The 16,885-nt window shown below is 41.6% G+C and overlaps 2 protein-coding genes across 7 annotated transcripts in view; one reads left to right on the top strand and one right to left on the bottom strand.

Annotated features, from left to right (window-relative positions):
- Window positions 1-172: 172 nt before the first annotated feature.
- Window positions 173-6,777, bottom strand: ndufb2 (NADH:ubiquinone oxidoreductase subunit B2). Its single transcript, XM_031758153.2, has 4 exons — window positions 6,556-6,777; window positions 6,238-6,382; window positions 1,755-1,830; window positions 173-271 (listed from the first exon to the last, which is right to left on the bottom strand). Exons 1-3 carry the CDS (start codon window positions 6,639-6,641, stop codon window positions 1,756-1,758), a joined length of 306 nt encoding a protein of 101 aa, XP_031614013.1. The 5' UTR covers window positions 6,642-6,777; the 3' UTR covers window positions 173-271; window position 1,755.
- A 4,458-nt stretch (window positions 6,778-11,235) lies between these two features.
- kmt2e (lysine (K)-specific methyltransferase 2E) overlaps window positions 11,236-16,885 on the top strand; it is a 28,852-nt gene continuing 23,202 nt past the window's right edge. For 5 of the 6 annotated variants that reach the window (XM_031758180.2, XM_039601008.1, XM_031758173.2 and 2 more), the window contains exon 1: window positions 11,259-11,595. The gene's annotated coding sequence lies outside the window, so the exon portion shown is untranslated. The other variant, XM_039601007.1, reaches the window with a different exon arrangement.

Raw genomic sequence — 16,885 nt, 5'->3', positions numbered from 1 at the left:
AGCAATTTTTTTTTTTTTAATTAAATATGTGTTGGTTCTTGCAATGGTTTTTTCCAGATTTAAATGGCTTATGATTTGAAATATACAAACACTGGCTAACTGTGACACTGTTAATGCATTTCAGAAATTGCGTGTAAATAAATAAAAGTAATGAAATGACGTGCTGGTCTTCCTGTTTTAATTTAAAGATAACTTTATTAAGTCTATGTACAACAATGACTTTCAGAACAGCCCGAAGACTCGCCCAGCAAACCACATCCCTTGTGGTGACCTGCAAACAAGAAACACACTTTATTAGGTACACTAAAGTGAAGTGGTACCTTTTCAAATAAACAATATTATTACTAAATTATAAGTAAAATAATGGTTTATATGAATAAAACCAGTCTAAAAACAGCTTACACCCTTCATGAAGTTGCCCTGCTTGAACATAATGTGCTGACGATGCCTGTCTGCAGACACCATGTCACTACCATCAGCACCCCTCACACTGACTACGATAACCTGTAAGATTAATTACATGTATTACACTACATTAGCCTGGTGCACCTGGGGTAATTCTTTTAAGTGGCCAAACGTGTCACTTAAAGGTTAATATTTAAGTTTATATAGTGCTTGACAATATAAAGTAAGACCCAAAAATAGACCGTATACACCCGTCCTTGTAAATAACTTTGTGAGTGTAACCTCAGTTGAACCAGGTGTGCAACAGGTTTAAGGTAAACCTTTACAACACTGCCCTCTGCAGGGTTCAGACTGAACTACAGCTGCTTCTGAGGTTACAGCAATGGCATTTAAGTAATCATATGAAACTGGAGGTTTTCACAGCTGCACTGCAGCCCTCAACTTCAGGGAGGTGTCCGACTGCTCCACCCACGCAGCGCTCACCTAAAAAGCATTTCCAGAACGAAGTGTGCAAAATATCCCAAAATTATCCAGAGCTCTTCACAAATCTGACTGCTTCTCCTATCATGTAAAAATTACTGTGCACCACTCTCACTTTTACAGACTTAGTTAAAACTTTACAGCTGTTTCAATGACCCCACTATTCCAAACAAATACAAGTTTTTGTACATTGAACTTTCATAACATCTTAAAGTGCTAGTCCAACGCAAGTGAGGATGACAATTATTTACACAAATCAAGACTAAATATATAAATGTTTATCTATATCACATGAGAGATGCCACCACCTTTCAAACATCCTCAAAGTGCTAAGTGCCTGCATGTGTATGTAGATGTTACATGACAAAAACATCAGAATTGTTCGATTTGAAGTGTCAAAGTGTTTTTTTTTTAAACCTTTCAGACAAGTCTGCACATCCTCCCCCCCAAAAAAAAGAAGAAAAAAAGGAAATGCCCTCTCATCTTAGGCACACGTACTGAACTGAAGCCATGCAGGATCTCTTTTCAATCTTTTGATGAATCTGGAGAAGCCCATGGATCAACTAAGTGCCCAAGTTTGCAGATTCCCTAATTTACTTTTTACGTCATAGATTTCAAATAAAGTAGAAGGGCATTATGTTTCAGAAAGGCTTGTTTAAAGAAAAACAAACAAACAAAAAAAACCCCCAAAACACAACTTGCCAAAACCTCTACTTTTAGTTTCAAAGGCTGAAACAATTAGAGCAGATTCCAGTCATCTGTTGTGACTTTTACACCGTGAGCTAGTCATCCACTTTACATTTGAACAGCATGTTGTGAAAGTTAACTGCTGTCCTGTTGGGCATTTGCTTGGAAACTGGATAAATCACCTTATTCCTCGTCATCTGGAGGGATACCGAGCTCCTCATCTGTCCATTCAGAAGTATCCGGCCAAGGGAAGTGACCCTGCAGAGGAGGGATGAATCTTAATCAATTAACTCAATCAAATTATATCAATAAAATCCTGTTCCTGGCAAGTCTGTGCACAGCAAACCCTTTATTAGGAATGCCATACTGACACAGCTGTGGTTCGACATAATTCTACCACATAACTAATGCAGATTATCAGCTGTACTTTCATGCTCCTGTACTACCTCATCCAAACTCTCCTTAACTGGATTCTCCTGGACTTTCACTGGTTAGAAGTGCTGAACTGTGGCCATAAAGGGATGGAAAGAGTGATTGGGATTAAAGTTTAGCGTGCCTCCTCCACACTATTACATCATCTCCCTATGGGGATGTGCTACAAAGCAAGATGCGACCGGGGCGACCGTGGCTCAGGGGGTTGGGAAGGGCACCTGTAACCGGAAGGGCACCTGTAACCGGAAGGTCGCCGGGTCGATCCCCGGCCTCTCTGTCCTGGTCGTTGTGTCCTTGGGCAAGACACTTTACCCTACCGCCTACTGGTGTTGGCCAGAGGGGCCGATGGCGCGATATGGCAGCCTCGCTTCTGTCAGTCTGCCCCAGGGCAGCTGTGGCTACAACTGTAGCTTGCCTCCACCAGTGTGTGAATGTGAGCGTGAATGAATAATGTCATTGTAAAGCGCTTTGGGTGCCTTGAAAAGCGCTATATAAATCCAATGCATTATTATTAAGATTAATAGCTTAAAGAGCTACGTTGAGCTTAAAGTCTGAGTTTTTGGTGTCATGAAGGTGGCTCTCCTTTAACCAGGTTAGGTATCTTATGGTGAACACAAGTTTAGAAGCGGTCATCAGCACCACATTTACGCTCAGTTTGCTTTTATGTTTGGTGCCAATCTCCTGCCTTTCAGACTACAAGCATTGCAATTAACAGAACACAGATTAGGAAACTGATCTGTAGGCTGTTTATCAAAGGAAATATTCAGTGTTCTTCAAATAAATATCCCTCTGTGACACACAGTGTCAGACCTGAGCAACCTGAGCATCTTCCATGTATCCGAAGGTAGGTTTACAGTAAGCAACAGTTTCCAGCTCCTCCTGTGTGATCTAGAGGTATTGCGCTATGCAAGCCCTCCCAGCAGTTCCTGGGTTTTGCTCTGGATCTGGGCGTGCACCGAAAGCCTCCAAAGGTGGGCAGCTCTACTTTGAGCATCTTAAAGTATCACTTCACACACCACCACTGCAACATTCAGCGTTCTCTTGAATGATAGGTGTCGCCACTCAGACAATACTGGCACTAAAATATTGACAAAATGCCAGTTTTCTGCGCAACTCCGTCGAACTCTCTCTAAACCTTCATCTTGTGGCACGGTGCTTAGGATTACTGTAATGACTCCAATATCACTGAAAAGCACAGTGAAACCATAGGATTTTTTTACATTGCGCAAACCGTTCAAAAAATGTTGCAAAAACCTGTCTGCAGCGATGGGTTAGGGGTTAAAGGGTTCACTAGAATGTTTTTTTTATATTTAGTTTAGTTTTATTTTACTATAAAAACTTGCTGCGGTGAGCATAAAAACAGCCTATGGGGAAATTCATTTCAGCCGCTCATACTAGTGACTTTCTCATTACCCAGATCACATGACTTTACATGATGGTTAGCCCCTGATGAGAGTCAGCACCTCTGAGTGTGGCCATTGCTCTCTCCTGGGAAACTGAGGGTTGGCTGCTCCCTCTTGGTTAATAAAGGAGGAAAGTTGCTCCAAGCTGTGAGTGATTCAAGTATCTTGGGATCTTACTCACAAGTGATGGGAAGGTGCAGCATCAGCAGTAATCTGTGTGCTGTACCAGACCTTCACAGTGGAGTGAGCCGAGCATCAAAGCAAAGCTGTCGATGTACTGGTGCACCTATATTCGCACCCTCATGGTCAGGAGATCTGAGAGTACTACAATGTTTAAACAGATCAAGTTTCACACCTTGGATATGCACAAATTTCTTCCTTGTGCTCAGAGAAAGAAAGACTTCAGACACTCCTGATGCGCCTTGAGGCAGCTGCTGTTCAGAACTGTCGGTCTACATAGATTTGTTCCCAGAGTTAACTCCACAGTTTTCCCTTCTCCTCAGGTTAAGAGCCTTGGTGTCATCCTAGACAGTTCACTTTCCTATAAATCTCACATCAATAATCTCACCCGTTCTGCCTACTTCCATCTACGTAACATTAACAGATTGCTTCCTTCTCTTTCCACCCAGTCTACATCCATTCCTGTCCACAGTCTTGTTACCTCCCGTATTGACTACTGCAATTCTCTTCTGCATGGTCTCCCCCAAAAATCCCTCCATAAGCTTCAACTGGTTCAGAACTCTGCTGCTCGAATTATCACCAGAACCCCCTCCTACCAGCACATCACCCCTGTTCTTCAGGAACTTCACTGGCTCCCTGTGAAATTCCGGATAATATTCAAACTTCTTCTGCTCACCTTCAAGGCCATTCATAAGCTCGCTCCTCCTTAACTTTCTGACCTGTTAACCACTACCTGTTCTGCCCGTTCACTTCGATCTTCCTCTTCTAGCCAGCTTGCTGTACCTTCCTTCCGCCTCACCACCATGGGAAGCAGAGCTTTCAGCTGCTCTGCTCCCAGGCTGTGGAACTCTCTACCCCCAGAAATAAGAAACATTGGTTCTCTCCCCCAGTTTAAGTCCCAACTCAAAACTCATCTGTTCAAATCTGCATATTCACTGTGAATCCACTGTTTGTTAATTTTAGCTTGTGCTTTTGTTTTATTGTTCTTATTCTGCCATTGTTTTACTAAGTGTTTTATCCTATTGTAAAGTGTCCTTGGGTGACTTGAAAGGCGCTCATAAATAAAATTAATTAATAATAATAATAATAATAATAATAATTATTATTATTATTATTATCATTATTATCATTATTATTATTATTATAACTAGACTGAAATGAACTTTGAGCTCTAACCGTGGGTTCTTAAGTCCATAGGATCTTCAAACGTTGGTGATGCCATTTCCCAGAGTTAATTTGTCAGTAGGTGGTGTTTTCACTCCTGTTTTTGTCTTCTCTCTAACGTAACCTACTTTGAAGCAGGTTATCATTAATGTGATAACAAAAAGCTGTATCTGTATCACCTGTATGCACACTAGACTGTGGTGCCTAAGGAGACACCGTGGATGGGGCAGTTTGATCGAGGTGAAAAAAGCGAAGTCAAACTAGGATGAATGAATATTTCTGAGTTTTGATTGTTGAATCAAACGACTGCTACTGTGGTAACTGTCTCAACTAAAATTAGACTTTGATTGCTTTTTATTGTTAGTGACTAAAAAGAGTTCAAGAACCAGTGGGCTAATTTAATCGCTGCATGAATAGGTAGGCATACAGTGTTGTGAAAATGTATTTGCCCCCTTCCAATTTCTTATTTTTTGCATATTTGCCAGACTTAGATGTTTCAGTTTAAATAAAATTTTAATATTAAACAAAAATAACCAGAATAAATACAAGTTGTAGTTTTAAAATTATTTCATTCCTTAAGCGAGAGAAAAACTTTATCCAGTAATGCCCATCTAAACCTAATGATTGTGCAACCCTTGAGCTTTTTAAATCACTGTGAAAGCCCTTCAGAGGTGGACCTGCTGGTGTGTTTTGGATAATTGTCTTGCTGCATAACCCAAGCATGCTTGAGTTTCAGGGCATGAAATGCTGACTGGGCATTCTCCTTCAGGATTTTCTGGTAGAGATCAGTTTTATGCCACACGTAACAAGGCTCAAAATTTCTTGAAGTTTAGCTTTTTGCGCGTCAGTCCACAGAAATTTTTTTTTTTTTTCAAAAAAAAAAATCTTGAGGATGATCAAGATTTTTTTTTTTGCAAATGTGAGACAAGACTTCAGAATTCAGCAGTGGTTTTCACTTTGCGACTCTCCCATGGATGCCATTTTTGCACAGTCGCTTTCTTATCGGTAAATCATGAACTCTTGGCATTGCAATGCCAAGTAAGCATGTGGTTCTTTCAATGTTGTTCTGGGTTCTTTTGTTACCTCCTGGATTAGTCATTGAGGTGTTCTTGGAGGAAATTTGGTCCATCTGTGGATAATGGCTCTCACTGTGGTTCACTGGAGTCCTAAAGTCTTAGAAATGGCTTTATAACCCTTTCCATCAGTTTGTTTCTCAGCTGTTCGTGTGTTACTTTAAATGGCAGCATGATGTGTTGCTTTTTGAGATCTTTGAGCCTACATTACTTTATGGCAGGTTCTAGTTTGGCGATTGGTGACAGTTAATGAAATGATTTAACAGGAGTAACAATTACTTTTTAACAGTACTGTATGTATAAATACATATAGGCCTCTGTGATTCTGCCTGATTTGACCTGGTTTTGCAGCGTTATTCTGGACTACAGCCGTCCTTCATTTTCACATTACTGTTTACACCGTGTCTACTCACCAGAACCGCATCAGGGTCATGCCAGCAGTGCCAAAGGATCCAGAACCACATGACACCACTGATAAGCTCCGACTCAAACTTCTGCTTCTTCGTCAGCTGCGGGTATTGTCTGTACTGTGGCTCAATGTGCGGTCCGCCACTCGCCCTGACACACAGATAGTGTTAAAAAAAACAGAAGCACACATTAACTCAAGTTAAATAATGCAGAAAGCAACCTAACTACTTTGACGTGTTTCAGACTTCGCTGGTTTGAATGTATCGCCGTGCTAGCTACTAACCGCTGAAGCTAACAGAGTAGCTAGCGTGCTAACGGCTTACTTTCTGCTCGTTATTCTCGCGGGTTCGCGTCGCAGCAGTCGCGCTCCGGTCCGAAGGACTCCCAGTGCCCTCCCAAATGAAGACATGGCTGCTTTTCTATCAAAAATCCAGCGTTTCTGAGACTCTGTAAAGACCTAGATTAGACGCTACTCCGCTGGCTGAGAAGTCACCTTCTCCCCTTGTCAACAAGCGACCTCCAAACAACGCCAGGTGTGATTGGACAGAAAGTTAGGGGTGTTATATTTCAGAGCGCCCCCTTTTGTTGACAAGGCCAAATGAAGTTTTACCCAGCTGGGCTGTGACATCCTCAGATTTTATTTGAGTTGTAGTAATATGTAAAGTTTTACATTTTAATCTAATTACAATGTAATTTTTAGCGTTTGAACGACAGTGAAGAGGCACTAGACGTAGTGAAAGTGGACGAATTTAAATACCTGTGCACGAAAGAGGTGAAAAAGAGGGTGCAGGCAGGGTGAAGAAGGTGCAGGCAAGTGTCAGTGGTGATTTGTGACAAAAGGATAGCAGCAACAGTATAAAGGGAACGTTTACAAGATAGTAGCCTCCCAACAAGGAGGTGGAGCAAGAGGTGGCAGAGCTGAAAACGTGAACATTTTGTTGGGAGGATGGACAGGATTAGAAATGAGTACTTCAGAGGGACAGCTGAGGATCACAGGGGCAAGGCTGAGATGGTTTGGACATGATTAATAATAAGAAAAACTGATATTGTATTTAGCCCAGTTTCCTCTGTAGATTGTATTTGCCTAACAGCAGTGACACTAATTCCATCGTTAGCGGCCAATTAGAAAATAACACACAAGACGTGCTCACTGGTACTGAATAAACCCCATTTAATTTAGGTCATGAGTACACTGGTCTATTAGGGCCATTTTAGATTTAATTTAATAGTTAAATAAATCAATGACCCATATAATTTATGAGGCTGAAATGATACATTTAGGAGAAAATCATAACACTAAAAAGTGCAAGAAGAATTCTGAAATTTTCTCAGATTTATATCACAATAACACATTAAAAAAACATAAGTTTTTTTTTTTGTTTTGTTTATTGTCAGATAAAAACAAACAAACAAAGAACTGGTCTCACTTTATATGGTTTGAGCCACCTCACCACACTGCAGCTAACTCGAATAAATGAGTAATGATACGATAATCACATACCAATCCTTATCTTTCAGTTTGATATTCAATTGCATTTAATTAATTTAGCACAAATTCACAACAGTCACCTCAAAATGCTGTATATTGTTGGGTAGAGACCCTACAATATTAGAAAAAGCCCCAGCAATCCAATGATGCCTATGTGCAAGCACTTGGCGACAGTAGGGGAAAAAAAACAAACTCCTTTTTATCAAGAAGAAACCCCTGGCAGAACCAGGCTCAGGGAAGGCCATCCATCTGCCATGTTTGTACACTGTTGTATAATCAGGGTTAAAGATTCACTCTCCACCTCCGTGTACTTGCATTTCGGGTTAATTTAATTCACCAAAAAAAAGATGCAATAAACACTCAACAAAGACTAATGTAACCATTGGCCTCACCACAACTCTTTTGTAAGTTTCTCTGAACATTGCAACAATAACGCCGTTATTATGCTTTCTTTCTTTTCTTTTCTTTTTTTGGTTAATCTGATATGGTCACAGCCTTACAGAAAATGCCTTTGAGTAGATGAGGTTTCATCTTTTCGAAGTCCAGATGCTTCTTATTATATGGTGGTTCTGGGATTAAATTATGAGTACTTCCTTTTTAAAAATCCAACTTGTAAGGATAATACCCCACAGGCTCTGATGTGAAGTGAAGCAATGAGGGTTTTTGTCACGATATATCACGATATGATTTCGCAGTCTCAGACAATGGAATTTATTTAGAATATTTACGTTTGTCTTTATGTAAATATATGACTTAGCTAAAAAAAAAATTAACTAATACATGACAGTGATGCAAAAAGTAGGCTACTCATATTATCATTGTGTCAAACTACTGTTCTACATTAAAACTGAAATACATAAGACTATACCCAAAAAACCCAATTTCCACTTTATAGAAAGCTAGATGAAAGGGTATGTAAGTCCCCTGGCTGTGCCACTAGATGGGGTCAAAAGCTAAACAGATGTAGTCCGGGTGGTGTCGCTGAATGTTTTTGAGTTACAAATTAAACGTATCCACTTTTGTTGAAGTTGAAGTGTTTGTTGATGTGCAAACAGAGGCAAATGAAGTGCTTGAGTAACTAAAGATCACCAGCACTGACAATTATGGACTGATTTCAAACTGAGGTTCATACGTTATATTTCCGTGGCGAGAAAAAAAATCAACTTTTTGTCCGTTAGCCACAAACAAATGTAAAACCGTATGTGCACCCCTTGGTTTGCGGAGCCTGTAAATTAAACCAGAACTTGAACTTTGCAGGATACGAAAACAGGAAATAATATCACATTGGCGAGAACGCGCACGGCGCCGCCGCCCAGAAGTGCTCGAACTGAGGGCAAACAGAAAAAAAAAGTCATCGACGCCATCTTGTTCTCAAACGACAACCGACTTCATTTCAGGGAAGAAAGCTGCCGTTTATCGCTTTTTGTTGGTAGTCCTTTTCCACGCGATGTACACAGAAATGTCATCGCTTTTAAGTGTTAATTTGGGTGTTTCTTTACACCACACACACTTAAAACTTAATTTGACATTGTTACCTAATGGCGCCTGATAGTAGCTGCTCTCCGGTTGCGCCCCTCTCCCCTCGCAGCTCAGAGCCCGCCCACAAATACTAACTGCATGATGTCATCAGAAACCAACCATTTCTCAAAAATGACCATTTTCATCAGTTGCTTATGGACCACTGCTAATCCCCCACCAACTGTGCGCCACCGTCTTAATCTAGGAGAGATTGGATCTTCGGACCGACAACACGATGCTGGTGGGCACTACGGCATAAATGACATCCGCTCCCAGAAAAAAATTAAAAAGAAAACAAGACAGGGGCAGATTTATCGCTGGAACCTCCACTCTAGCCGTTTACGAACATTTCCGTTTGAAGCGGGTGACGATTTCTAGAATTTTCTGCCTCCGTCCTCCCCCCGACTTTTTATCAAACGAACCCGTCTGCCCGTGCACCAGCCGTTGCAGCGGTCCTGCAAGAGGGCGCATGCGCGAATGGATGCGGTTTTAGGGTGGGGGAGGGTGGATAAATGGAAACGATGAGAACATCCTCTGTGAACATATGATGTCAAAGGGATTTCTACAGACATGTTTCTGGACAGGGGGCCGTAACAGATTCACCACAATCATAATAAAATTTGTGGGGAAACTACTAGAATCTCCAAGTGCACTGATGACTTTTACAGCTTACACCCAGTAATAAACGGGCCGTTAACTGTAGAGTCTCCTTGATAATAATTACCGGCCATAAAACGGATATCCACTACTAAATACTAAATGAAAATGAAGAGCAACTCAGATTTGTGCAAGTCTGTAAATGGGACTGAAGTGAGTTGATGTGTCCTCCAAGCCTTTAAGTTTGTATTTACTTACTGATTTCTTCCATGTTTATTGACTATAAGGCCCTCAAAGTGTTCTCCTGCTCGCCAGGTGTTAGTTATTGATGATTAAAATCTCAGTGCGCTATGTTTCACAGGGTATTCATTCCTAATATCAGTTTAATATAGAAAATGTCTTGTGTAAGGGGTTACATAACAGCTTAGTTGCCTCCTACTGAGTTGGGGTAGCGGATTTGGGTGCTTCTTTGCAGCCAGTGCCAGTGGGTAAAATAAAGGATTTTGCAAATGCAGGCTTTTTATATGTATGTTGTTTTGCTCTTAGACGTGATAATAAAAACGTGGATTGACCTACTCAGACGGGACTGCTCAGCTGTTGCTTTAAATGTTTATTACAAAAAAAAAAAATAAAAAAAAATCCAAAAACCAAACTGGCACATAATATTATGTGCCAGTTATTGTTATGTGGGCCCCGGTTGAGGTAAAATCCCCATTAACAGGCTGTGGGCTATTTATATAGTCTTTTGTAAATTAATAATAACATTGTGGATTGATCTACTCAGACTGCTCAAGTGTTACTTTTCGTGTATTTTAAACAAATATAAGAGCAAACGAAAAGCAAATTACTAGGTTATAGCTACTGTAGCATTTGCACTTGATGTAAACTTCCTATGTGGGGTCGTGTTGAGGTAAAATCCCCATTAAGAGGCTGCAGGCTATCGCTTCTTCTTATCCTGAGAGGAAGAGGAGGAAACAGGAGGGGAAAAGAGCAATTAGTTTAAACAAAACCTCCAGATAATAGCATTCCCACAGCTGACTTCACTTTCAAAACATGATCTTGGAGATAGCAATGGCGTTATAAACAAGCTGTTTAAAAAATAAAAGAAAAAGGTTCACGCGCTATCTTTCAGAATCTGCACATTTAATTTGCATTTTAAAATGATTCCAGACATACTGTCCATTTTAATTTGACGGGCATCGTCTAAATAGCGCAGGATAAATTTACTCCGTAGCGTTACCGACACAAACGGCAGCCCTCTTGAGGAATCGTCGAGGTGGACGCGCGCCGAGCACGGTCACGGCGCCCCTGTGAAATGGGGACTGTAAGCCCCGCAGTGTGTGGAGGCGGAGCTCGGGTTTAGCGATGGAGAGGGAGTGAGGAACGGAGAAGAGGCGGAGTCAAGGCAGTCCTGGTAGGGCCGCCATTTTTGCAAAGGGAAAAGAGACTGGTTTTGAGGGGATCTAATTTCTAAAAGTGTCCGTTGACTAGGGCACAGTTTTAGCAGTTTCGAATTGATTTTCTAGCTACATTTGGGGTCCCCGCGTTTAAACAAGAGGCAAGGGAATCCCCCTCTCAGAAGAGGAGTCTTTAGAGGACACGTTTAAATACAAACATTTTAAACCTTGGCCAGAGATCCGCAGTGTGTGTGTGTGTACAGAAGTATTGTTTTGGTTGTGGAAGCTGTGTGGAAAGCGACGGGGGTCTTACCCAGGTCCCCTTATTCGCTACTCAGATCCTCCAGAGTGGACATAAAACGGTGAGTAAACTGCATTAAGTATTAGTGAAATCCGACTTGGAAAGAGGGTATTGTTGGCTTTTAGTTAGCTGGCCAGGCACATCATGCTGATGCTGGCTAACCGTAAGCCAGTAACCAGCTGAGTTTAGCTTCCAAAGCGGACTGCTCGACATCATTAGGCCGTAAAGTGGCAAGTGGTTTTCGTTCATATTTACCATATTCATATTTCTTTTTCAAAAACCTGCTAAGTAAATGACGCAAGTGGCTGTGTGAGTATCAAGTTCGCAAGCCAACAGTACTTGCTAGCTAGCGCATGCTACTAGCTCAAATTAGCCTGACACTGACTACTCGCCGATAGTGAGGCAATACACGAGACGTCATACAAAGTTATCAGGTAAATATTATTTACAAGTGATCACCTTGTTTAAAAAAAAAAAATCTGCCTTAACACCAGAAACATTGAGACAAGTGTACCTCACACCCCTTCGTCCAGTCAACAACATTCAAGGCTGCCAACCGTGAGCTGCCTTTAAAATCTTTAAAAGCAACGGTTTTACAGCCGTTTTTTGCACGTTGACTCGGGATAAGTGGAGCCAGATAGGGAGTCTCTTGTCTAGTTTGACACAGTGACACTGCAGGCCATATTGCGCACACTTTCGTGCCTTTTTGTGGGTGTAAATAATGCCCTTCGAATACAACCGCTTTATTCTTAATCAGCTAAACTACTGCACGTACGGTCTATCAGCAGATGCGATAGGTCAATGAAAACGGTATTATTTCATGAGTGTTTTTCTTTTCTTTTTTTAAAGCTTGAATCCGTGGCAGTAGCGGCATCTCTTTAGCCATCGAACGGAAACATTATTTCCGTTCATGCGTTGAAAAAAGCCCCGAAAGAAAATAAAGCATTTTTACATGCAGCTACACCGATTTTTATGAAGTTGTTCTTACGCAGTAATGTCGCAGGCTTTATAAAGAAGTTGATAGCACGTCCGGTGTCAAACGGAGAGAAACTGGCGACTCTTCTTTTGTTACACTCTGACTTAGAAGTGCATTTCGCGATGATCACTTAATTTAGATTCAGGGTGTATTGGGTTCAAATGCTGCAAAGCGTGGGGGAGGGGATGTTCCTTTTGGGCATCTCGCCCCATCTACTCCAGCTGTACTAGCGATTCAAGCTACGCAGAATTAAACAAATGAAGGAAATTTGTCGCTTTCCCCTCACCTGGTATAACCGTGTGAATGCGCAATCAGCTTTGGTGGTGGTGTTTTTGTGTCTTAACGCGGATGTTGTCGCTCTTTCCTGTCTGACAAGCAGCGTATTAATTCGTGTCGGCTAGTTCGCTGTGCTAACTAAACGCTGTTTGTCGTCGTTACATTCCGAGGCTATTTTTGGCCTCTTCACGGCACAGATTTGAAGAGATTCCCCGTATTTTCTGCTAACATTCAAATTAAAAAAGGCCTTGCTCCTCTTATGTAGCCTTCTAACATTACACTTTTAGAGGCCAGTGCTAGCCGATTAGCTCGCTGGCCTCGCTTTCGACGAATTCACGCAAACCCCTACTTGTAACAACACAAAAATTGTACCGACAGAGTGATACTCAAGGTAGAGTGTGTGAAAGGCGATTGAATGCATTCTTGGGGGGGGGGGGTTCTTCCCATGGCGAGGCTCCCTTGTCTACACGGTTGTCTCGCCGTCCAGAGAAAAAGCGCTATGAAAATGGCGACAGCGCCAGGGTGTTGTGGTAGCATAATAGCAACGTTGTACCCTCCACACCCCTATCGACGGGGACTGACTGCAGCGCCGACGTACTCAGTGAGGAGCAACTACACAACACATGATATTTATTTATTTTGTATTTAAGTTGGGCTTATAATAGCGTGAAAGAATCCGGATCATACGTCGGCATCATTGCGCTTTTTGCCTTGCTGTGGTAATAATTACTGGTGCTGTTTCCTGTTCCCAAAACGAATTACATAGCACCCCTGTAACGTGCGTCACTTCTTGGGAGATTTGCTTGAGTTTTAATGCTGGGGCACTGTTGGTGTTACCACAGAAAATCCGACACTTTTGTTTGACATAGGAGGAGCATGTTGGTGTACTTTTCAAGTTTCAAAACGGTGCAAAAACGCAACGACATCAAAGGACATTAGATGGAAGACTTGCTCTTTTTGCCGCATCTCACCTGAGAACCGTAAACAATATTATGCAGTTTCTCCATCACCATAGTGGGTTTCATTTCCTCTTCATTCTCTTTAGTGTGACAGAAGTGCACCCAGTGTTCTAAGGGTCTGAATATGTTAGCTGTGATGGGTAGAATTGTAAATTTAAATACATATGCGGGAATTTTCCTGGCTCAGAAACGGTTTGGGGGAAATTGTTCTGCATGTAATTAAGCCACAGAGAATGTCGCTTTTCCTGTCATTGAGCTTAAGTAAACTGAACCCTACATGTTTTTTTTCTTCTAATAGTCTTAGTGATTCTCTTCTGGTGAGTGCAAGTGGAGAGTCACAAGAGATAGCCGTGCTTTTGCACTTTATGTTCAGATGAAATCAGTTTTATTAGGTGCTGTAAAACGCTGGGTATGTCTCAGTCAGTGTGGGAGTGATATTTATGTTTTCTCACATAATACAATACCGTACAGTTGCACAACACTTAATGCCAAGTATTTGGTAGTAAGGAAAACATTGCCTGGATCGTGTCACATAGCAGTCTTGCAGACTGCCTCGGTACTCTCCCGTGTAACAGGATATGTTTTAAATTAACTGTAATACTAATATGTTCTGTGTAGGCTTCGTTTTTTTCATGTCAGACAACGTAATTTTGTGCATTAGTTTTCTGGGGAATCCAAAATTAAAATGTGGAGGGAAACAAGTCAAAGCCAGTTTCCGGGATACTTTTTTGAGCTCATGGCACAGCTGTCCTTTCCTCTACTTCACCCTGTGGGAAAAACTCTGGCACTTTGTTCAGCTCAAATGCCTCTTCATGACTCTTGCCAAGAAGCTTTTTTTTGTGTCCTTTACCCCTGATCATTTTGTTACGTTGTGTAAAGTAGAACATCTTCCATGTCAGAGAAAGCATCAGGTCTTTCTTAATAAACTATCAACCCACTTTAAATCAGGGTGACAGTGACTTAAATTGAACAAATAAAGGGCCATTCATATACTAAAGTATGAATCAAAACACAGTTAAAGGTTATAGTGAAAATATTTACATGACAACATAAAAAACCCACCTAACTCAGCCTTTAAATGAGCCTACGCCAATTTTCTGTTATACCCCACTGCATAGGCCAGTGACGAAAGACATAGCATTGGAAATGAGTTCAGTAGCAGTACATACCCACAGTTGTCATTCCTCAGAATAACGTTGCCTCTTATTGGATTTTTCGGCTGTGGATTGTTTTCCTTTTAGGGTCTTGTGGGTTGGATCAAGACTGCCAGGTTGTATTTTGCCTGTGTGCGCACTTTTTATTGTTTTCAACCTTAATGCAGACTTAAGTGTAAGACCAGGAGGACCCCTCCAAACCTCTGGGAGTATATGATCTGATGCTGTAATGAACTCAATTTGTCAATAAGAGTAAGTGTTAAAAGATCTTCTCTGTGGAGGTGTTTTTACTACTAGGTGAATTAGAAGGCACTATCATGGCTAATTAGTCTTTGCTACTTAATACACAAAATCCCAAGCCGTCTTGCTCGTTCTTGTAAAGGAGCAGAGGCCTCTGTTCAAACACTCATCCTCTTTTTTTTTTCTTTTTCTTTTTTTTTTTTTTGTGGTGTTCCCCTCTGTCCACAGCATATCAGACCAGGCAGTGTTAAATTCCCGATTGGCTCTGTGTGTGCCTGGTGGCCTTGTGCAGGAAAGCGTGTGTTTGTTTACTGTGTTAACAGAGATGGTGAGGTGAGGTGCCACTCTCCCTCTGCCATAGGGACAGAGTGCTCTAGCCAGGCAGCTTGGAGACATGGCAGTCTCAGGTGACGCACCTTTCCTCTCACCCTGACCCCCATGGCAGACTTGTGCCATCAAAAAGCCACACACTAAGTGGAAAACTGTTTAATTTTTTTTTTCACCGTACTATGCAATAGAGAGAGAGAGAGGGCCAATAAAGAAAGCAGACAAGTGCACAGGATGTCTGTTGGTGTCTTGATGTATTGACAAGGCAGAAAGAAGAGCCCCTCTTGTTTTTGTGCCCTTCTTTTATCTCCAGACATTAATTCCCTGAAACAGTAGCACCTCTGTGTAGTAACTGTCTGTTCACCATGTGGAGCTAAACTGTGTAGCTGCTGCCTGGTCTCCAGAGATCTCACATGTGCGGTGCCCAGACACCAGAGACAAAGCTTGCCTGGCTCAGGAGCCCAGCACAGTCACATGGTATCCCAGCTGGGAGGAGAAGCCAGAGCTCAGGTGACCTGTTTTTGTGCCGCTAGCTCGGGCGTAACAGATCCCTCTTTAAACTAGCAAGCTGCCTCCCTGACAGGTGGCTTTAGGGCTAGAGCTACTGAGGCCACAGCCCCACTACACCTCCCCAACCTTCTCCTGTTGCTATGCCTGGGTTACAATAGCATTCATGGGTTGTGGGATAAAGAGGGGCCATGTCATCGACGTTGGTGATGTAACAACACTGCGGTCCAAGCGTGAAATTGATCATCAAACACTGTTATAATGGGTCCTGAGTGGCTCTTACTGTTCTTTTTGCCCTGTAGATGTTGAGTAGCCGCTCCCCATTTTCTCTGCACACACACACAGCTCACATGTTAGTTAGCTATGAAGTGCATTCTCCAAATGCTGTAATTAGGAAGCAGCTGCATATGTGCTTGCATTTCAGTCTCTAATCATGATAGCTCTCCCAAGTCCAAGGGACAAAATGAATCCTATTGGCCCTCACAATCGCACTGTTAAATAAACCTGGTGTAAAATAATCATGAAAGCACAACCTATTTGTTTGTGTTCATGAACACAATTTTTTCTTTTTTTTTTCCTGTTGTCAGTCAGCATGACTTTCAAAGTAATGTATTTTTACAGGAAGTATATTGAACTTGTGTATTTTTGCTCAGATGACTAATTTTTAGTGTTTAAACCTAACAGAGGTTTTTGTAATGATGGTAATGTGTAACTTTGGTTTTTGATGTGAGCACTGAAAGTTTTAAACACCGTCACCACCAACCCTTCCGGCTTCCAAATGCTGACTTTTTTCACCCTTGAAAAGTGGAAAATATTCTTTTCTTGTATGCGGATATGAGAATGGTCAGTTTCATAAACCTACTAGTACATCACTTTTACTTTTCAGATGTTTAAAGAGACTTGTCATTGACC

The sequence above is a fragment of the Oreochromis aureus genome, linkage group 17, assembly GCF_013358895.1.
Source record: "Oreochromis aureus strain Israel breed Guangdong linkage group 17, ZZ_aureus, whole genome shotgun sequence".
NCBI lineage: Eukaryota > Metazoa > Chordata > Actinopteri > Cichliformes > Cichlidae > Oreochromis > Oreochromis aureus.
Note: the sequence above shows the minus strand (reverse complement) of the source record. Positions and strands in the feature narration are given on the sequence as shown.

Excerpts from the sequence above, each read along its gene's own strand:
- ndufb2 (XM_031758153.2), bottom strand. The coding sequence starts at position 6,641 with ATGTCTTCATTTGGGAGGGCACTGGGAGTCCTTCGGACCGGAGCGCGA. Across the intron at positions 6,383-6,555 it reads GCGAGAATAACGAGCAGAAA|GGCGAGTGGCGGACCGCACA; the intron begins GTAAGCCGTTAG and ends TCTGTGTGTCAG. Across the intron at positions 1,831-6,237 it reads ATGACCCTGATGCGGTTCTG|GGTCACTTCCCTTGGCCGGA; the intron begins GTGAGTAGACAC and ends CCTCCTCTGCAG.